The sequence below is a fragment of the Pelobates fuscus genome, chromosome 9, assembly GCF_036172605.1.
Source record: "Pelobates fuscus isolate aPelFus1 chromosome 9, aPelFus1.pri, whole genome shotgun sequence".
Taxonomy (NCBI): Eukaryota; Metazoa; Chordata; class Amphibia; order Anura; family Pelobatidae; genus Pelobates; species Pelobates fuscus.
In genome coordinates, this window is record NC_086325.1 from 171,646,926 (window position 1) to 171,670,183 (window position 23,258).

The 23,258-nt window shown below is 46.4% G+C and overlaps 1 protein-coding gene across 3 annotated transcripts in view; it reads left to right on the forward strand.

Annotated features, from left to right (window-relative positions):
* GRIPAP1 (GRIP1 associated protein 1) overlaps window positions 1-23,258 on the forward strand; it is an 87,146-nt gene that overhangs the window by 21,060 nt on the left and 42,828 nt on the right. For all 3 annotated transcript variants that reach the window (XM_063433162.1, XM_063433164.1, XM_063433163.1), the window contains 4 exons: window positions 2,394-2,489; window positions 2,565-2,777; window positions 9,514-9,627; window positions 10,849-10,926. In XM_063433162.1, the coding sequence (XP_063289232.1) occupies window positions 2,394-2,489; window positions 2,565-2,777; window positions 9,514-9,627; window positions 10,849-10,926 (501 nt within the window). The remainder of the gene's footprint in view (window positions 1-2,393; window positions 2,490-2,564; window positions 2,778-9,513; window positions 9,628-10,848; window positions 10,927-23,258) is intronic.

The following is a 23,258-nucleotide window of genomic DNA, read 5'->3' on the forward strand; positions in this document are numbered from 1 at the left end:
TAGATATCCATTCCCCCGCTCTATACAGGTATAATATGTATCATTAGGTATCCATTCCCCCGCTCTATACAGGTATAATATGTATTATTAGGTATCCATTCCCTCGCTCTATACAGGTATAATATGTATTATTAGGTATCCATTCCCCTGCTCTATACAGGTATAATATGTATTATTAGGCATCCATTCCCCCGCTCTATACAGGTATAATATGTATTATTAGGTATACATTCCCCCGCTCTATACAGGTATAATATGTATTATTAGGTATCCATTCCCCCGCTCTATACAGGTATAATATGTATCATTAGGTATACATTCCCCCGCTCTATACAGGTATAATATGTATCATTAGGTATCCATTCCCCCGCTCTATACAGATATAATATGTATTATTAGGTATCCATTCCCCCGCTCTATACAGGTATAATATGTATCATTAGGTATCCATTCCCCCGCTCTATACAGGTATAATATGTATTATTAGGTATCCATTCCCCCGCTCTATACAGGTATAATATGTATTATTAGGTATCCATTCCCCTGCTCTATACAGGTATAATATGTATTATTAGGTATCCATTCCCCTGCTCTTATACAGGTATAATATGTATTATTAGGTATCCATTCCCCCGCTCTATACAGGTATAATATGTATTATTAGGTATCCATTCCCCCGCTCTATACAGGTATAATATGTATTATTAGGTATCCATTCCCCCGCTCTATACAGGTATAATATGTATTATTAGGTATCCATTACCCTGCTCTATACAGGTATAATATGTATTATTAGGTATCCATTCCCTCGCTCTATACAGGTATAATATGTATCATTAGGTATCCATTCCCCCGCTCTATACAGGTATAATATGTATTATTAGGTATCCATTCCCCTGCTCTTATACAGGTATAATATGTATTATTAGATATCCATTCCCCCGCTCTATACAGGTATAATATGTATCATTAGGTATCCATTCCCCCGCTCTATACAGGTATAATATGTATTATTAGGTAACCATTCCCTCGCTCTATACAGGTATAATATGTATTATTAGATATCCATTCCCCCGCTCTATACAGGTATAATATGTATCATTAGGTATCCATTCCCCCGCTCTATACAGGTATAATATGTATTATTAGGTAACCATTCCCTCGCTCTATACAGGTATAATATGTATTATTAGGTATCCATTCCCCTGCTCTATACAGGTATAATATGTATTATTAGGTATCCATTCCCCTGCTCTATACAGGTATAATATGTATTATTAGATATCCATTCCCCCGCTCTATACATGTATAATATGTATCATTAGGTATCCATTCCCCTGCTCTATACAGGTATAATATGTATTATTAGGTATCCATTCCCTCGCTCTATACAGGTATAATATGTATCATTAGGTATCCATTCCCCCGCTCTATACAGGTATAATATGTATTATTAGATATCCATTCCCCCGCTCTATACAGGTATAATATGTATTATTAGGTATCCATTCCCCTGCTCTATACAGGTATAATATGTATTATTAGGTATCCATTCCCCTGCTCTTATACAGGTATAATATGTATTATTAGGTATCCATTCCCCTGCTCTATACAGGTATAATATGTATCATTAGATATCCATTCCCCCGCTCTATACAGGTATAATATGTATTATTAGGTTTCCCCCTTCCCCCCGCTCTATACAGGTATAATATGTATTATTGGGTTTCCCCCTTCCCCCCGCTCTATACAGGTATAATATGTATTATTAGGTTTCCCCCTTCCCCCCGCTCTATACAGGTATAATATGTATTATTGGGTTTCCCCCTTCCCCCCGCTCTATACAGGTATAATATGTATTATTAGGTTTCCCCCTTCCCCCCGCTCTATACAGGTATAATATGTATTATTAGGTTTCCCCCTTCCCCCCGCTCTATACAGGTATAATATGTATTATTAGGTTTCCCCCTTCCCCCCGCTCTATACAGGTATAATATGTATTATTAGGTTTCCCCCTTCCCCCCGCTCTATACAGGTATAATATGTATTATTAGGTTTCCCCCTTCCCCCCGCTCTATACAGGTATAATATGTATTATTAGGTTTCCCCCTTCCCCCCGCTCTATACAGGTATAATATGTATTATTAGGTTTCCCCCTTCCCCCCGCTCTATACAGGTATAATATGTATTATTAGGTTTCCCCCTTCCCCCCGCTCTATACAGGTATAATATGTATTATTAGGTTTCCCCCTTCCCCCCGCTCTATACAGGTATAATATGTATTATTAGGTTTCCCCCTTCCCCCCGCTCTATACAGGTATAATATGTATTATTAGGTGTCCGTTGTCCCTGGTTTTTATAATCTGCTTGCTGTATAATCCCTTTCTTTGAAGGAGTCGGTGCGTGCCAATAGTCGCCTGGCCGAGCAGTGGGAGGAACAATCGCAGGACTTAAAGCGGTTACAGCAGGACCTCGATGAAGCACGTAAGGTAGGTTTCTCCCTTCAACTTTGAATCCCAAACCTGCTGTTTGTATGTGAGAGCCTTATTTTTCTGTATTTACAGAGCGCCGATAAACGGAAAGCTATGCTGGACGAAATGGCCATCAAGATGCAACAGGAGAACTCTTGTCACAAGGAAGAGGTGGGGAATGTGAAGCTGCAGCATGAGAAGGAGGTGCTGAGTATCCGAGCCAAGTATGAGAAGGAGCTTCGAGAGCTTCACGAAGAGAAGAATCGAGGGGAAGAAGCTCTGCGCGCCCAACTTCGGGATGAGAAGGTGAGTTAGTGCAGGAACTGAAAGGACAGTCTTACCGAGAGTCGGAATAGCAAAACGTTAGTGAATATGGCAGTACGAGGGCTCCTCTGCCTGTTCTGGTCACTCCCAACTGCTGGCAAATGGTGGGAGATTTCCTAGGACTTGTTTTGGCCAAGCTCTCACACCGTAACACCAGACGAGTCCAAACCCTCAGAATGCCTCACAAGAGGCTACTTCGAGAGAGTTATGGAAGCCATGTCGGCAAAGCTCATACTTACCTGGCAATCAACGGCAAATCAACTTAGGAAGGAGGTCCTTGACCTCTCCAACACAACGTCTTCCTTGGAACAGCAGGGTATGGAATTAACCTTGACCCACAATGTCATGGCAGAACACATACAGGCCATAAAATACAAGAGGGAAAGCATGGAAACCACAACTTGTATACAACCCAGCTGCATTGCCGTCATACCTAATGGTGGCTTAAACAGGCCCAGCTCACTCCACCCTTCTCACATATATTAATGAGTTACCTTGTTCACCACCGGATGTAGCACACCTGCGAACATGTCTGGTAGCACGGACCAGTCGAACCCCTTGAGGCCCAGACGCCAGACCCCCAACTAGCCTGGGGATGCTACCTTAAATAGTCTCCCAACTGTCAACAAAGGGGGAAATGCCTGCACGCTATTGCACAAAGGGTACCTTTTGCATAGAACTAGACGGAGTTAACACAGGTTGTCCACATTACTGTTTTTGTTAAGGATGTTACTTGTGCATTGATTTCTATTGTTTTGATCAAATTTGTTGTTTCTGCTTCCACACACAATCCACACTGTAGCCCAAAAAGCCACCCAATTGGAAGTTTTACTCCTCTCCCCCACGGTGCGACCAGCGTACTATTGTATATATTGTATTAGATCCCTATCCGGATCTCTATCCCCCACCTATCAACTCCTACCTCCTACTCCCATCCCCCATCCAACCTGATCAGGAGACGATCTAACCCAACGCATTGAGACACTTCCAACCTTACTTTCCTTTGCCACTTTCACCATGGGAGTCTGCTCACACAACACTGAGGGGTTAAATACACCACACAAACAGCGCGTACTGCTGGATGATTTAAAATGCATCAAAGCAGACCTATAGTCTGCGTACAAGAAATGCATTTTGTCACAAATCGAGTACCCTCATTCGCTCTCAAGGAATACCCTACTCAAAATCACGCAACGCACTTCTCCAAATCTAGAGGGGACTCAATCCCATTACACAACTTACTAACAGTGGAACTTCGCCACATCAAAAAAGTAATCCAAGGACGATTCTTGATTTTACATTGCATGATAAATAATCTTCCATACATGCTAGTCTGCCTATATAGTCCGAATGAACAACAGCGAAACATTCTTCATAAAGTACTGGCCAAAATACCAGCTAACACGAATGCCCAACTGATCATGTGTGGTGACTTCAACCACACCCTGAACTCCCACACAGACTCCACAATCCTTGCCACCTCTGAGATACATCTTAAGCCAAAACCCACAAACTAGGCACTCCCAAAACTAATCCTAGAACATGGACTATACACCTGGAGGACATTCAGTCCAAACAGTAGAGAGTATAAATTCTTTTCATAGGTACACAAAACCTACTCCAGAATTGACCACATCCTAACCTCAGGTTCTCTTCTCCCGACAATAACTCAATGCACTATAGGGAACATAGTATGGTCTGATCATGTCCTAATTACTTTGACCATGTACAGCCAGTACCAGCACAGAGGCAGGCCACCATGGCGCCTCAACGATACACTCCTGCACGACTCTATATTTACTGCACAGCTGTCGGACAGCATGCAAATGTACTTCAGACTCAACGACACCCCGGAAACTCCAACCCTGTCCGTCTGGCAAGCCATAAACCGGTAATGAGAGGACTATTGATAAAACGCGCATCCTACCTCAAGCGGAAGCAACAGCGAGAACACATTGACCTCCTGCAGAAGCTCCGAGACACGACGAGTGCCCAACTTCTGCGGCCATCGGACACATATGCCCAAACCACCAACCAAATTAACACCAACTCAAGGAAATAGGCAGGGAAACACCTAGCAGCAATGCTCCGACAGAAACAAACCAACTCCCAAATTCCATACCTACTTACACACACTGGTACGAAGATTCACAACCCACAAGATATAAACGATGAAATTGCGGCGTACTTCCATACACTCTCTAGAACCTTAAAAACAACGTCTCTTTACACCAACCAACTGATCAGGATATAGATGACTTCCTAAAACAAATGGCATTGCCCACATTACCGACTGCACACAAACTCACCTTACGAAGCCGATAACACCACAAGAAATACTGGAAACCATTCGGTCGCTCTCCCCGGGGAAGTCGCCTGGCCCAGACGGTTTAACCAACACATATTATAAGCAATTCACACCCATCTTAGCCCCTTTCCTAAAAAAAGCTATTCAATTATGTTACAAATTGCTATTTGTAACTGGCCCTTTAAATGATAAATTGCCCTGCTTCCCTGGATTGTGGAGAAGCCTGTTTGCCAGCCTCCTTCCTCATGACTATGGCCCCTGGGAGATTGTGCCCCTGAAAACGTATGGACTTTTATTGGGTGTGTATGGCCCTTTAAGAACCGTCTGGGGACATATTGTGACTTTGTTGAACAATGCCCCTTTAAGACGGTGTCCCCAAACCTTTAATATACTGTGTTCCTGGCTTTCTCCCACTTGGTTCAGTAAATGGAGCTTACTGAACCAAGTACCACACAGGCGGACCACCCAGAAGTGGAAGTGTGCAGGCAATTTACCTCCCAGGCTGTGAGGTTACTGCAGGTTAATTGCCAAGCGCTGGGTGGCCTCAGTTCGTGCAAACCAACACGTGGCGGCGGCCATCTTTGTTCATTCGAACGAGGTCAGCGGTATGTGTAGCCAAATCCATGGAACTGAAATCGGCTACACATTTCACCGAACACCACTGACCCTTACCTTCTCCTACACCGAACTTTCAGCTGCAGAGACTAAGTCCCGTTCGAAGATTCGAACGCACGTTCGAATGGGACTTAGTCATTTTTCTGCATAAAATTGACCGTCCGCACAGCCCAAATCTATGGAACTGTTTTGGGCAGGAAAATGTGCTTGCGGTCGGTCATAAAGGACTTCCGTCTAACTTTTTATCCACTAGAGGGATTTGTATGATTTTTGGTTATGTTTCTATTTAAAGTATGCTGATTTTAAATATGTAATTTATGAAGATGGTTTTAAAGTTACAGTGTATGTGTAAAAACTGTATTTTTCCTGCTTGTGATAATTATGTTAAGTATTGTGTACCATAATTATATCACAGGCAGAGAGGGAGGATTTTGTATGTAATTGCTGGGAGTGTTTTCTGTAATGTACGTGTGTGATTGGCTGTTCTGTAAAACCCTGTGGGTGGTGGGTGAAACCTGCATAAAAGAAAGCCCTTTGGGTGCCAATAAACAGAATGACTTGACCCTCAATGAAGTGGTCTGGGTGTCAGGTCCCTCTAGTTTTAACCCTGCAGCTGAAAACATAGCAATGTTTACATTTGGGTTAATCCAGCCTCTAGTGGCTGTCTCATTGACAGCCGCTAGAGGCCCCTTCCACGATTCTCAGTGTGAAAATCAAAGTGAGAAGACGCTGGACGTCCATAGGAAAGCATTTAGTAATGCTTTCATACGGGCTGTTTAAATGCGCTTGCGGCTCTTGCCCCGTATGCGCATTTGGATCTGACGTCGGCAGGGGGTGGAGAGTTCCCCAGCACAGAGGGAGCCTGGCGCTGGAGAAAGGTAAGTGTCTGAAGGGGTTTTAACCCCTTCAGCCCAGCGGGAGGGGGGCCCTGAGGGTGGGGGGGGACCTAATGACCCTAAAATGCCAGGAAAACAAATTTGTTTTCCGGGCACTATAGTGCTCCTTTAACTCAACTGATACTTGACAACCCAGATATACACGGGATCCAAGTCAAGGGACAAGAATACAAACTGTCCTTATTCGCAGACAACATCCTTCTGCCCTTGGAACACCCACATATCTCCCTAGCAAACTTCCACAGGATCCAGTCCCAATACAGCAAATGCTCCTACTAAACTCAACATTGCAAAGACCTTGCCTCTAGGAGTAAACATCTCTGCACAAGACATGATGACCCTAAAAACAAACTTCAAGTATGATTGGAGGCAGAACTATATACAATTCCTAGGGGCTAACTGCACACCCACAACAAACACACTGTTCAAGGCAAACTACATAAAACTACTCAGTGAAATCAGAACTATCACACAAGGGTGGAAGGGGAAATTCATATCCTGGACCAGAAGAATCGCCTCAGTAAAGATGACGATTCTGCCAAAAATCCAATACTTATTTCGAACACGCCAACTTAAGCTTCCTACGAAATACATACTGGAAGTACAAAAACTCCTCACCAGTTGTGTTGGGGAAACATAAAACCTAGAGTGGCAAAAACTACAATGTACCGACTATTCTCTCATGGAGAGATGGAATGCCGGACTTACTAGGATACTACCGAGCGGCTCACATAGCCCCCCTACTGTCTGCATTTCACCACCCGAAACAAATGGCTTGGACAGAAATTGAGCGTGGGTGCCAAAATCCCACAGGCCGAAGAATACCGACCTACTGCCTACGACAGCATTCACCCTTGCTATTTGGGATAACTGCTGAAAAAAATGGGACCAATGACACGGACCTCCCCAGCCCTTCCACTGGAAGCCCTACAGCTACTTATCCCCAAATTCAACTACAGGATCTGGACTAGGCATGGCGTACCCACCATGTCACAGTTACTGCAAGACACCCGCCTTAAAAAAAGTTCTCGGATCTCCAAACTGAGTTCACACTACCCACCACAGCCACCTACTCCTATATGCAACTACAATCTTGGTTAAACTTACAACCAAAACAAGCCAGCGAACACCCTCAAGAACCACAACTACTAGCCGCAGAAAAGATCTGCCTTAAACTTAAGCCAGCTAAAAAAAAACTCATTTTCACGATCTACGCCTCTGAACACACCCAATTTAACAAACATTCCCTCTCCTTCAGATTAGCATGGGAAAAAGGCATCAAACACCCACTCACGGATGACCAATGGCAAGAAATTTTTAAAGCCCATAAACAACTGTCACTCTGCATGACCCATGTGGAACTATCCCACAAGCTGCTGTACATATGGTACATGCTCCCAAACGCCTCAAACACAGCTTCCCCGAAACACATCCGATGTCTTCTGGCGATGCCAGGCGGACAGAAGAAATATGATACACACATCGTGGCATTGCCCTGGGCTCAGAAAGTACTGGCAGGATGTAGTGGCCTTGGCCAAACACTGCACCAAGGTACATCTTCCCTTCTTGCCTGAAACATTCCTACTTCTTCTACTGCCACAAAAAATACAAAAAAGCCAGAGATATCTCTTATACCACATCATCATTGCAGCTCTAACAGTCATCAGCAGACAATGGAAGCAAACCCCTCCCCCTACGATTGGACAATGCACCATGGCCATAGAAAAAGCACTACGAATTAATGGCACAAAAGACTATGCCGAGAGCCCTCTACTAGCCCACAGCATATGAAATGTGGGGCAACAACAAATCCTGTCAGACCTAAGGCAGCACCACACACTACATGTATACACCAACAACGCAAGAAAACCATCCACGGGACAAACGGAGCCCATCCACGAACCAAAACAGTGCCAGGGCAAACTATGCGGGAAGCCTATAATGCATAAACCTAAAATTTCCTAGACTGATGACACAGTATCTCTTACCTCTTCAAGCATAGAACAGGAATGCACCATGACGAACACACCCCACAGGGGTCACCCTCCCCCTTCCCACAGCTACTCTACCCACACAGCTTGTCACACACACAATCTGGCACCAAAGGTATGCTCAAGGACACAGTCCATAGCCCTCCCCCAGGGACAAGTAGCCATCAGGAGACGGGGAGCGTGTCTAAACCCACACACAGGGCCACACCAAGTGCCGACACAGACACCTTGGGGCCCCTACACGTATACATACTCGAATACCTAGCGAAGCATTAGCCTTGGCATACTACACAAGCTTAACATAACCGTTTCTATGCTCCGACTGACTACGGTAGTGTTGTGTGTGTCTAGAACCCCTTCCCCATTTTCCCCTTGATACCCCACAAACGACAATGAAAATTTTTAAATTGGCAACTTACATAATGTCTTAGCCCTAGACTGCTAATGATATACCACCACAACACCAGGCGTGGTACACGCCGCCTTCATCAAACTCAACTCGAGGCACATTAATATTGACTTACACGGTGTATCCCTCAGGGAAAATGTCTCCTTTAGGCAATGCTGGGCTATGGGAACCCACATAGATCATGTTTATCATTGATGAACCCCCATGCTCTACTTCTGTATGGGATTATATGTTGCACTACAATGTCACTAAATAATGTACAAAGGGATTTGTAGTGCCCTACACAATGTGTTGTAATTCAAAGTATTATATAGCATTATACATCAATGTGTGTATGCAACAAGACTTATTCATACCCCCCTCTCCTTTTCCTTTCTGTACCTCTCTGCAAAATGACAAAAAGTGTCAAATTGAAGGAAACAAAATGGTTATTAGAAATATAAGAAAGCAAAACTGTAAACACTGACTGCGTGGTGACATTGTAAATCTGAATTTTTAGGCCCGATGTAGAGAGCTTGAAGGATTGCAACAGACTGTAGAAGAGTTGCGATTACAGATCCAGTCACTAGAGGGAACCAAAGGATGGTTTGAACGACGGCTGAAGGAGGCAGAGGTACATCTATGTAAAATCCATGGAGGGAGCTTAAGCTGTATATATCAAGTATCTGGTGTTGCATTTTTGGGGCTATACTGAGTGTTTTGACGTTGATTTGTAATTTAAGGTATCCCCCCCCCCTTGGGTGTTTGGTGTTGGATTTTGGGGGATGTATCAAGTGCATGTTGTATTTCGGGGGTTGTATTGGGTGTTTGTTGCTGGATTATGGGGGCTGTATTGGGTGTTTGTTGGGTATTGGGGGCTGTATTGGGTGTTTGGTGTTGGGTTTTGGGGGGCTGTATTGGGTGTTTGGTGTTGGGTTTTGGGGGGCTGTATTGGGTGTTTGGTGTTGGGTTTTGGGGGGCTGTATTGGGTGTTTGGTGTTGGGTTTTGGGGGGCTGTATTGGGTGTTTGGTGTTGGGTTTTGGGGGGCTGTATTGGGTGTTTGGTGTTGGGTTTTGGGGGGGCTGTATTGGGTGTTTGGTGTTAGATTTTGGGGGCCTGTATTGGGTGTTTGGTGTTAGATTTTGGGGGCCTATATTGGGTGTTGTTTGGGTATTGGGGGCTCTGTGTGATATGTTTAGGGTTGTATTTTAGTGGGCTATATTTGGTTTTTGATGTTGATTTTTAGGGGCTGTATTGGGTGTTTGGTACAGGATTTTGGAGGCTGTATTGGGTGTTTGGTGCTGGATTATGGGGGCTGTATTGGGTGTTTGGTGCTGGATTATGGGGGCTGTATTGGGTGTTTGGTGTTCGGTTTTGGGGGGCTGTATTGGGTGTTTGGTGGTGGGTTTTGGGGGGCTGTATTGGGTGTTTGGTGTTGGGTTTTGGGGGGCTGTATTGGGTGTTTGGTGTTGGGTTTTGGGGGGCTGTATAGGGTGTTGGGTTTTGGGGGGCTGTATTGGGTGTTTGGTGTTAGATTTTGGGGGGCTGAATTGGGTGTTTGGTGTTAGATTTTGAGGGCTGAGTTTGGTGCAGGTTTTTGGGGCTCTATTGGATGTTTGGTGTTGGACTTTGGGGGGCTCTATTGGGTGTTTGGTGTTGGACTTTGGGGGGCTCTATTTGGTGTTTGGTGTTGGACTTTGGGGGGCTCTATTGGGTGTTTGGTGTTGGACTTTGGGGGGCTCTATTTGGTGTTTGGTGTTGGACTTTGGGGGGCTGTATTTAGTGTTTTCCAGTTAATGTATTTTCAGTCACTCACTTACTTACAGGTTTGAAACATCTGTTATTTTATTGCAGGAAACTGTTGAAAAAAATGAGGTTCAGCATAGTGGACACATAGCGGAGATCCGTACCAAGCATTGCGAAGAACTTAAAGTAGGTAATGGTCAGGCCGACCAAACCATACTGTGTGCGCAAACTGCGATTTTACTTGGCATACTGTGAGAGGCGATATCTGTATAGGGGGGGTGAATGGAATATCTAATACTCTGTATAGGGAGGCTGAATGGAATATTTGATGGACTGTATAGGGGGTGTGACGGACTGCCTGGTACCCCGACTGGGTTCCTCTGCCAATCGCTGCTTCCTAGTAGCCTGGAGTACTATAGGCACCACACCGAACACCATAAGCACCTAAGCCCCTTACCCGCCGCAGCTTGGCTGGGGTATCGTGGTCCTCCAACCACCGTGGAACTGAGCCCAGGATCCAGCTTCCAGTGGGTGGACCTCTCCTACTCCAGAGAATCTAGCAGGTATAGCTGTGTAGCTATTACAAGAACCAGTGATTATAGCCAGTATAGCAATCCAAAGCTGGTTTAGCTGGTGTCAGGGCAAGGGTGCGTAATTGTAGATTATGCTAACGTAGTGTACCTATAATCTTAATTTTAATAATGACAGGAGGCGAGTATTTTGCATAACTTTCTTTACTTTATGCCTCCAGCAGCACAAGTCAATCAGAAAACTTTAAACCAATCAGTAACCAGCATCACATCCATATATAAAGCCCTGACAGTCACATGACTTCCTCTTTCTTTGATGCGAAAGCAGTCGATTATAACGTCAGGGAATTCAAATAACAGTCCTGAGTAACGTGTAGAACATAACTTGGAACCTTCCAGCTTTATCTTGTCGAATCCATCTATGATGATTACGCTGAGAAGAACAGAAATACGTGAAAGGTGATGGAAACCAACTGTTGTCCACATTAAATCCAGTACTATACGTATCTATATTTATATTAATTTAATATACCGAAACATTAAACAACCATAGTATAATTAATAATCAACCCGGATCTAACACATGTCAACCAGATAAGCATCCCATAAATCTACTGAAATACCCAAAACCTTATAATTACACTGAGAAAATGACAAGCCAGAATATTAAAATTTCCCAGAGTATAGGGAGGGAAAATATTCGCCTCCTGTCATTATTAAGATTATAGGTACACTACGTTGGCATAATCTACAATTTTATCACATGACAGGAGGCTTCATATTTTGCATTTTTAAAGCTGTGGTATGAGCGAGAAGGATGCGTGTGTGGTTGACGAAAATAAATCTACGGAAGTAGTCTGTCCGTGTCCAATTCGTCTCTGTAAAATATAGAGGGCCCCCCGTGAAGGCCTGAGAAGCATCCGCGCCTCGTACCGAATGAGTACCCAAAACACGTCTCCACCCCCGCTAGTGATAACCAATGAACCCATCTAGACAGAGTGTTCATGGTAACTGGCTTGTATGGTTGGTATAAGACCAGCAGATGTCCTGAATGTGACAATCTAAGTGTTGTCGTGATCTCCATGTAACGAAGTACCGCTTTAACTGCACAAAGACTGGGAAACCGCCGGGAACAGGGTAAGATATGGACACAGATAAGATTTAGTTCTACGAGACACCGTAGAAATCATTCCTTCCGGTGATACCAAAAAGACAGTCTACGTCGAACTGCAGTACATCCGATACCCGACGAAAAGACCTAAAAGTAACGTGACTACGGCTGATGGAGGGATAGGTCCGTATTATCTGACTAGTTCAAAAAGAACCAAATCAAAGTCCCACAACAGTGATACTTTGACGCATGGTTCTGGACAGTTTGATAACCCGCAGAAAGCGGCAAATCAAAGGCTCCTGATCGACCGGAGTGTTGTGAATTATACTATGCGTCGTCAAAATCGCGGAACGTATCCCGTTAATGGAACGGTCCGATCGTTCCGATCGGCCCGTAGTGAAAAAGTATGATAAAGATTCAGCATCGAGGCGATAGGGATAATAAAGAGATCGCAGTCCCTTCCCATACACCAGCGACTCCAGGTGTTCCATGCGGATAAGTTATTTCGGGGAATACTGGTGTCCATGAGTCCGATAATAGGTCTCTAGTTGGTTGCGATAGTCTCTTGACGTACCAGTCTCCCCTGAAAGACACCAATCCACCAACTCCAGACACTCCTGCATTATCAATGGATGATGTTCTCCTTTTGGATCTGCCCGAAGGCAAGTTAAAACTGAAGGAGCAGAGGATAACCTTGATTAAGGACAACCATTCTGGGTGCCAGGCTTGACTCCTTTACCTCGGTAATAAGTACTATCGAAGTCTTCGCTATTCTGATCCCAATTTCATAGGTGTGTCCGGATCTCTGGTAGTGAGCTTTCAGCCGCTGTCTGGCCCGGTTGTGATGCGGTCCTGGGAAATTGTCAAAGGGTTATGGTGCCTTTCCGCCGTACCCGTCGAATTTCCTTACGAATCGTCGCTATCAATGATGTGGGAAGGTGTAATCCGCCCAAGGTGGAATCTATTTCGAAGTAGAGGAACTGAATCACTCAGAACTGGGATCGAACCGACTCCTCTCTGTTCACTATGAATCCAAACAATTCCTGAAACTGTAAACATAAATCTCGTCTGTAAACGTAGTCAGGAATTGGATTTGCAAAAGGTCAGTAAGTCGCCTAGGTATGCGACAGCGGATACCCTTTGCTCTTCAGTGCGCCGTGACCTGCTTCAGAAACATCATGAGGCACCATGTGAACCAGTAGGTAAGTGCACTTCAAATCGAACCTTATGAACCCCTTTCGAGGAGTAGATCCCCTAAGAGATGGATACCTTCCTTCTTGAGGTGTCTGTCTGCCCCAAAACCATTGGGTTGGCGTAGGTTGATGACTGGGCGATAGTCTCCTGTCTTCTTCCTTACTACCAAACCGTTGCTGAGATAAATGGTTCTCCAAACAATAGTCCGTCCGCCTGAGGTCCTCGCTCTTTCGTCCCTAACTTCAATAGTTTGAAATCCATCTTTAATCGGGCTGCTTTGCGTCGTTCTGTGCACCTGTCTGCCTTGTGTTCCCCAACCTACGTATTGCCCTTGCACCCATTCCCCACATTGTGAGCTTCTAGAGGTGAGTCTTGGGTTGGGTCAGGTCCGCAAAGTATAGAATTTTTTTCCCGGGGCTGATCATGTCCAGTATTTCATCCTAACTCATTTTGAGTCCTTCTCCTACACCTTTACATGGACCCCGGCCTGATCGGGACATAAAAATCACCACTGTGATACCGAACTCCATGGTGAGGTCTATCTTGTTTGGTCATAGAGGGTGTAGGCATTCCACCCTGAGCTTGTCTCGAACTTCTTTTCCCATAGGCCTCCTGAGCCAGAAGTGGGCAAAGTGTGCCCGGTGCTCCGGTAAACCCCATTCGGATGACCCTGGGTGTCGGATGGTGCGTGAGTCAAAACAAGAGTGTCCAGTGTGCCAAAGAAAAGCCTTTCTTGCTAGGTGGGTCTTGTCATTTTACCTCTTCAGATGGAGACTCGTCTGCTCTCCATTCTTTCATGATCTCCAGAGAAGGGGGAGGGATGAAGTCCTCGTCCCCTGATGATGGAGCCTGAGCTGATTAATGGACAGGACGTTCTAAGAGACGGCTCCGCTAAAACGGGGTGTTCCCTTTCCCCTTTGGAGAAGCGGCGTTGGAGCCCTTCCAATGGTTGTTTAGATGATAAGGTGACCGACCTAACGTTGTTATGCCCACAGCAGGGAACAGTCCATTCCTAATCCTCCAGACGTACAATAAAACTGTTATTCAACATGTCAATTGTATAGAACAGAATAGAGCAAACTGCCAGCAGACATGAGTACTGCATCCACTATATGCACACAGCTTCCATTTTTTATGCTATCTGATGAAAATAAAGTTTGTTCCAGTATTTCCTGACTTGGCTTCCATTATTTGGCACAAGGGGATCTCTACAGCGATCAACTTAACCTGCTTTTTCAGCATTGTGGTCTCCATCAATTTTCTAAAAGGCGCATACAGTCTGAGCCACTATTTACGGCTCAGCACCACGTGAGTGGGCAATTTTATATTTTATCTCATTTTGTTTATCTCATACAGGCTATACTATGTTCTTTTTTATTTTTAGGACTGTGACGAAGTGCCCTTCGCCACTTTGTCCTGGAGAGGCCTGCTTGCCTGCCTCCTCCCCTGCGACTATGGTCCTGGACTATATTGCACTGTAAACCCTGTATTCAGGCATATGGACTTGTATTAGACTGTCTTTTTCCCTTTATCTATGCTGTAGGTTTGGACTGCTAATATAACCTAACAGCCAGGGGATTTAGGCGAATATATTGCATGAGAATACCATTACTGGAGAATACAGCCGTTCGTATGATTTCATGCGAATTCTTTGTGCTCTGAATAGGTGGCCGCCATTTCGGGACTTTTCCACGTGTTCGCGGCCATCTTGCGTGCGAACAGCGGTGTTTGCCTGTGAACGCATGGAACTGAAATCGGAAGCGCAAACAGGCGAATACCGCTAAGACCTCCAGACATCCAGAACTACGTACGGAAACTACCGAACGACCGGCCGTTCGGTAGTTATACTTAACTTAGTATGGGGATTCTAGCGACCACAAAGATGCGAATGGATGGCAAGAATTTCGTCTATTTTACCGTGCGAACGGAGACCGACCGCAAGGCCAAAACTCATGGAACTATTTTCGGCTAGTTGGTCTGTGCGGTCGGTCAAAACTTTGGAGCTCTGTATCTCCCGAACCATCCATCCGAATGGGCTGATTTTTGGACAGACTGTTCCCCTGAACAAGGGCTATTTGGGGATACCAGATTTAAAGCTGTACCCCCTGTTTTTGGGGTACATCCAGAACTTGGGTAAAATAATGTATGTTTTAATTGGGTTATGTGTTTATCTGAGGGGAGGAGACGTGGGGGTGTTACCATGCATGTGATTGGTCAATTTCATCCTCCCCCTGGGAGTGTCCTGTATGTACCTGATCCTAATAAAAACCAGGCTGGGTGTTCCAGCACCTCAGACCTCTTCTGACCCTCAATACGTAGCCGTGTCTCGTTATTGGAGGGAACTGCTATATCTCACTGGGGACTGCTATGCGCTGCATATTCCCCTGAGCTCTTAATCACTTAGCTCTTGTAAGAGCTTGTTCCGGATACGCTCTCCTGGAGGAGAGGTCTTCCCCACACGGTCCTGGAGGACAGAAGCCGATCCAGGGTGGAAGGAAGACGGCGCGGCTCCAGTTAAGCTACGGCGGTTGTGGAGCCTGCGGTGGTTGTGGTGTCGTCTGCAGTGCTTGGAGTCCTCTGAGAGCGCTAGGAGCATCCATCAACGGAGGGTACTCGGTCGGGGTACACGGAGCTCCGTTACAGTGGTGGCAGCGGTGGGATGGCGTCCTAGTGCGAGGAGAAGCAGCTCAGAGACACTGGTAACGTTTGGAGTTACAATTGAGGGCAACGCTAGCCATTGGGCAGCGCCCCTGGCTACAACAGGATGGCTTCCCTAGTGCGAGGAACAGCATCCTGGGAACACCAAGCAAAACTGGACTATTGGTATAGTCACGTACAGTTTGACGCTATGCTGAAGCGGCGGTTGGCTGTCTACGGGCCCCTCCTAACAGAGGAAATGGTACCAAGAGTAAGGAGAGAACTGGCGGAGTATCTGCAGATGGAAGCAGAATATCGGGCAGTGAGGGCAAAGTATTCCGTCCCTGCGCCCCAACAACAGCGTGAGTTACAGGGGGCCGAAGGGGCCGTCCTTTCCCCCCAGCAGCCGTGTGTCCTACAGAGAGCAGAGACAGTTGGTCCCTCTCTACAGCAACAGGACCATGGTAAGGGAGTGGAGACAGACGGTCTCCCTCTCCAGCGGCAGTATGTACCCCAGGGGGCCGAAGGTGCCGTCCTTCCCCCCCAGCAGCAGTGTGTCCTACAGAGAGCAGAGACAGTTGGTCCCTCTCTACAGCAACAGGACCATGGTAAGGGAGTGGAGACAGGCGGTCTCCCTCTCCAGCGGCAGTGTGTACCCCAGGGGGCCGAAGGTGCCGTCCTTCCCCCCCAGCAGCAGTGTGTCCTACAGAGAGCAGAGACAGTTGGTCCCTCTCTACAGCAACAGGACCATGGTAAGGGAGTGGAGACAGGCGGTCTCCCTCTCCAGCGGCAGCCTGTGTTTCCGGGAAAGGAGCACAGCACCCCCTCTCCCCAGCGGCAGCTTCCCCCAACAAGGGGAGACACCAATCCTCCAGACGGCGCAGATGGGACCGTGGTCTCTGTGCCTGACCTACAGGGATGCTGGACAGCCTTTCCAGATCCCCAACTACCCTCACCGGGACACCCAGAGGAGGGGGTAAGTACAAATTCCCCTCCCCAGCTAACTCCTAGCGTGGCACCGGGGTTAACGGAGGCGATGCTAACCCCTCCTGACGTCCATGTTCCCTTGACTACTGAGCCGGACTATGGTCTCAGTACCCCAGCGGAAGAGCTGGCAGCTGGACAGAGCGCAGTCTGCCTCTGCCCTACCTTTGTCCCTGGTCCAGAGCCCGATGTCCTGCAGGCTACCCCAGCAGAAGAGCTGACATCTGGGCAGAGTGCAGTTGACCTCTGCCCTTCAAGTACCCTCGGCATGTGGCCTCATTACCACAGCCAAATACCCAGGTGCAGTAACTGTGTGTTGTGGGTGGGCTGTTCCTGTACTTTGATGTTGTGGGGGGGCCACTCGGACATCTGTTTATTGTGGGTTGGTGGATCGACTAACGGAGGCACTGACCGACAGAAGGTCAGGTGCCTGGTTAGTCTTCCCCCCAAAGGGGAGATGTGTGACGAAGTGCCCTTCGCCACTTTGTCCTGGAGAGGCCTGCTTGCCTGCCTCCTCCCCTGCGACTATGGTCCTGGACTATATTGCACTGTAAACCCTGTATTCAGGCATATGGACTTGTATTAGACTGTCTTTTTCCCTTTATCTATGCTGTAGGTTTGGACTGCTAATATAACCTAACAGCCAGGGGATTTAGGCGAATATATTGCATGAGAATACCATTACTGGAGAATACAGCCGTTCGTATGATTTCATGCGAATTCTTTGTGCTCTGAATAGGTGGCCGCCATTTCGGGACTTTTCCACGTGTTCGCGGCCATCTTGCGTGCGAACAGCGGTGTTTGCCTGTGAACGCATGGAACTGAAATCGGAAGCGCAAACAGGCGAATACCGCTAAGACCTCCAGACATCCAGAACTACGTACGGAAACTACCGAACGACCGGCCGTTCGGTAGTTATACTTAACTTAGTATGGGGATTCTAGCGACCACAAAGATGCGAATGGATGGCAAGAATTTCGTCTATTTTACCGTGCGAACGGAGACCGACCGCAAGGCCAAAACTCATGGAACTATTTTCGGCTAGTTGGTCTGTGCGGTCGGTCAAAACTTTGGAGCTCTGTATCTCCCGAACCATCCATCCGAATGGGCTGATTTTTGGACAGACTGTTCCCCTGAACAAGGGCTATTTGGGGATACCAGATTTAAAGCTGTACCCCCTGTTTTTGGGGTACATCCAGAACTTGGGTAAAATAATGTATGTTTTAATTGGGTTATGTGTTTATCTGAGGGGAGGAGACGTGGGGGTGTTACCATGCATGTGATTGGTCAATTTCATCCTCCCCCTGGGAGTGTCCTGTATGTACCTGATCCTAATAAAAACCAGGCTGGGTGTTCCAGCACCTCAGACCTCTTCTGACCCTCAATACGTAGCCGTGTCTCGTTATTGGAGGGAACTGCTATATCTCACTGGGGACTGCTATGCGCTGCATATTCCCCTGAGCTCTTAATCACTTAGCTCTTGTAAGAGCTTGTTCCGGATACGCTCTCCTGGAGGAGAGGTCTTCCCCACACGGTCCTGGAGGACAGAAGCCGATCCAGGGTGGAAGGAAGACGGCGCGGCTCCAGTTAAGCTACGGCGGTTGTGGAGCCTGCGGTGGTTGTGGTGTCGTCTGCAGTGCTTGGAGTCCTCTGAGAGCGCTAGGAGCATCCATCAACGGAGGGTACTCGGTCGGAGTACACGGAGTTCCGGTACAAGGACATTCAAGATATATGGTAATATTGCCTGTTTTATACATCTTATCTGTTTTATATTTGGTGTTTAAGACTTTTGCTCTCACTATACCATTTACGCTATTTTATAGAATCTCCCACTAGGATTCCCGGATCCCCACAACACGAGTCGAGGCTACGAGTTGAGGGTAAAACGAACTAACTTTACTGGCACGTAAACATGTCAATTTATGTAAGTCCCCAGGTCCAAGGACAGCCGCCTGTGGACCTGGTGGGATACAGGTACAATACAACAAGGTAACCAATCACAAGACACTGTATCATTTGAACTTGTTACCGCCCAGCTTGGAGATAATGAATCCAACGGTTTCAGTAATACAATTATCTCCAAGCGCCCAAAACCCACGTGTATTTTACACACAGAAAACAGAATAAAAATACATAACTTCAACAGTTTAATAACTATTTCGGTACTTCCACCACTCCGTGTATAGCTCCAGTTCGTGTGTATTAGTTCAACGAATAGCGACTCAAACTCACGAACCCGCTGCTGTATTTCGTCGAGGGAAAGTCTGTTCGTGTGTTTGGGGTCGCAAGCTGAAAATGGCGGCCATGTTTTCAGGTGTAGCAATAGGCAGCGGGACCTCGGCATCAACTCGTGGAACTAATAACAGCCAGAGTTGTGCCCGAATTACCGCTTTCTGGCTGGATGTCGTCGCCGTTCGAAATACGAATTTAGCCCGCCGTGAAGGGGCACTTAACCTGCGGTTAACCGCAACATTCCACATTCTAATTGAGGCCACACGCCAGATTGAAGGTGGTCCCCGTTCGTGCCTCTTTCGGTAGTTTAATCATCGGTAGGTAAGGCACGAACGGATATTGTAACGGATCGCCTGGCACCCCGACTTGGTACCTCCGTTAATGGATGCTCCTAGTGCTTCCTGAGGACTCCAAGCACTCTGGCAGACACCACAATCACCGAATCCGAGAAACCTTTAAATTCTCCCGAGCATATGAATGCTGTAGACCAGTGAATAGGAACCATACGAATAGGCTTGTACTCCTAGCAGTCAACTGGAACAGCATACAATAAATCCTTCCCCCAATAATGAGACGACACATCACTTTGAGGGTAAAACAGGAACTCTGGACTGGCTCATCCAGCCTGGCTTTTATTTCCAACTCACACATACAGGCCACACCCAGGGGGAGGCATAAAAGAACCAATGACATAGATGTTACCTCCCACACATCCCCTCCCCTTAGTGTGACACATAATCCCATTATGCATACAGTGTAAAATATACTTTTACACAACTTTCATAACTTTAAAACCATACATCACATTCACATAAAAATACATATCCACAATCAATCCATTCAGGGGAACAACATATTAAAAAATGGCATGAATCCGACCAGGGGTTCAAAAGTTACTAAAAGTATCTTTTGTTCCTTTCTGGCTGGCAGAAAAACATCCCCACAATGCACCCTGGTTTCCTCCCTTCTGCCCTGGAGTTAATTGGAGAAGTAATCCAATTACCCAGGACTAAAGGCAGACTCCATTAACCACATGGTTGCAAAACAACATAAAACACTTTAAAATACATAAAGTCACATTTACACATAACACAGACATTTCACCTATCCCCAGATAGCTGGGATCTGCACGCACAAAACTACCAAATAGCGCGCAGATCCTACTCACACAGTACAATTGCCATGGAGCTAAAGTCTTTCCCATAGTCTTTCATTATATGAATAGGCTCCATGGTATGGCTATCTGGGGTATCACATTCCCATAAAGTCTGGTCCATAGTCCAAAGGCAAGAGGCGGGCAATCAGCCCCCTCCAAGGACACGTGGCGAGGTCGGTTTCGCCACAGATATATACTGGGGCCGTCCATTAGCCTGCGGTTAACCGCAAACCACAACCCCTGGGTGATCAATTGGTGGCACATGCTCTCAGCCGGGTGGTCGACCGTTCGGTAGTTTGAGAGGTGACCGGGGTTAAGTGGCGGCACACGCCAGGAGCCGGGTGGTCGGTTGTTCGTTTAACGAATTGGGGTATATATATTCCATTCGGGAGAGGGTGCATTCACGTACTGAAGTCATAAGATACAAAATAGTCAGTGTAATCCTGCTTGGTAACAGTCCTGTAACAGAAATATTAATAAAAACAGTTGGAGCAAACTGAAAGTCAAGTAATAAAGTTTAATTAAAGTGACCATTGCAATATCCAGAAAACCAGTTTGGATTAAAACTGAATGTCTAGCACAAGGTGTCTAACTAGAGGGACCATAGTGTAACGGACTCCAGTACTCCGACCGAGTACCTCCGCCAAGTCTGCTTCCTTGTAACTATCAGGGACCCTGAAACTTCAGACGACACAGGATGAAGGTTAAACAGCAACTCCTTTATCAATCAGCACACATGCAGCAAAACAACTTCTCCTCAGAGGAAAACAAAATGACAGTTAAAGACAGACAGTGTGTGAAAAAATGACAGTTATTAAGGGTTTAAACTGGTGTTCTAGGAGGGAGGGGAATAAAACAGTCAAACTAAGTCCATAAAACAGGTTTTCTCTTCACACTCTGCATCCGAAGTGCATAGCAAAACTGCAGATCCTTTGTCAGAGCATTTAAAGGGCCAGAACCAGTCTAATAAAATCCACTATGCTCAAATAACATACAGTTCAAATACAGGCAATAATCAATGCAAAAGTCTCTTGTGGCTGCTTCTGCCACAATGCTCCCCCAGAACCAAGCCGGCATACACAGTCTGATCCCAACGGATCTGCTTGGGGATGTCCGGAGGAGTGCTCACAAAAAGCTGTTTCTAGGCTTTTTCTGCATCAGAAGTGATTCTCCTGCAAGGGCCCTACTTTTACAATCCCAAACATGAAAAATCTGGAGTTAGATAGCAACCATGCTAACTCTGTTTAAAGACAATCTCTAATACTTTCCATAAATACATTTTATACACTTACACAGGAAGAATATTACATTCTAATATTCAAAAAGGCATATTATTTTATACGCAAGTCAACATGTTTCTTTTTATGTCTCTTTTGCGCCTGTTAGATTGCTGGTGATGCTTGGCTGGTTTACTGGACGCGACGGCAGTAGTATCCCAAGACCTTACACTTCTCACAAAGATGCTGTGGATGCTCTTTACTCTGATCAGACACATCAAGGCCATCTGGTTTTTCTAAAGGTCTCTGTTTGTGAGGGTATACGTTGATGTGACACTTTATGCATTCTTGACCCATATTAGCCCAAGAATTTCCACTCATCCATTTTCTTTTGCACGTTGGGCACTTGTATTCCCCGAAGCATCGCTTCTTTCCTTGGTATGGGGTTAGTCCTTCACCTTTTGGATGAGCCTGAGCCTCAGAGTCGGTGGGTGGTGCCGTGGTGCGAGCCTGTTGACGGGTGACGACTGGGTAAGCCTCCTGTGGGGTTGGTCGTGTAACAAAAGCGGAGGTTAGCTCCCCCAAGTCATTCCCCAGAATAACATCCGCAGGCAAGTACTGCATCATCCCCACTTCCACTTGCCCCGACCCCGCTCCCCAATCCAAATGTACTTTAGCAGTGGGAATTTTGTAAATCGCTCCCCCTGCCACCCGGACTGCCACATATTCTCCAGTGAGCTGGTGCTTGGGGACTAGGTGATTGCGAACCAGGGTTATGGTGGCCCCAGAATCGCGCAGACCCTGAAGGCGTTTTCCCTCTACGTGTACCCCTTGGCGGTGTCCCTGTCGGTTGTCAGTAGCATGGATGAACATTACATCGTGCAAAACGCCCAGGGGTTCATCAGCCGACTCAAGCGGCACTCCTGGCAAAGTTGGCTCTGTATGATAATAATGGGCAGCTGCCCGCGGGGCCATATTCTGCCGGAGCTGATTCCAGCTCTGGCGGCTCCGGTTTTGGGTGCACTCCCGGGCCATGTGCCCCCATTGCTTACAGGCATGGCACTGGATGTTGGCCCTGCCATTATAACGGGAGTGGGGAGGTTGTCCCACAAGTGCTGGTCTGGATGGTGCTGTCGCTGGGGCAGGAGCAATAACTGGAAACGGCTGCGGGTTGGGTTTTGCATACCCTCGGTTATTATTTTTATGATGCCTCCTAGCATCATAATGTTGGTCGGCCAATCGTGCCGCTTCGGTTAGGGTGTGAGGATTTCGGTCATTCACCCATTCTTGAGCCTCTGGTGCCAGGCCATTACAAAACTGCTCCAGTAGCAACATCTGGCGTAACTCCTCCATGGTGGTAGCTCTGCTGGCTTGTATCCAGCCTTGTGAGGCTTGGTCAAGCTTGTGTGCCCACTCCGCATGTGAGTCTTTGTCCCCTTTTTTCAATTCTCGGAACT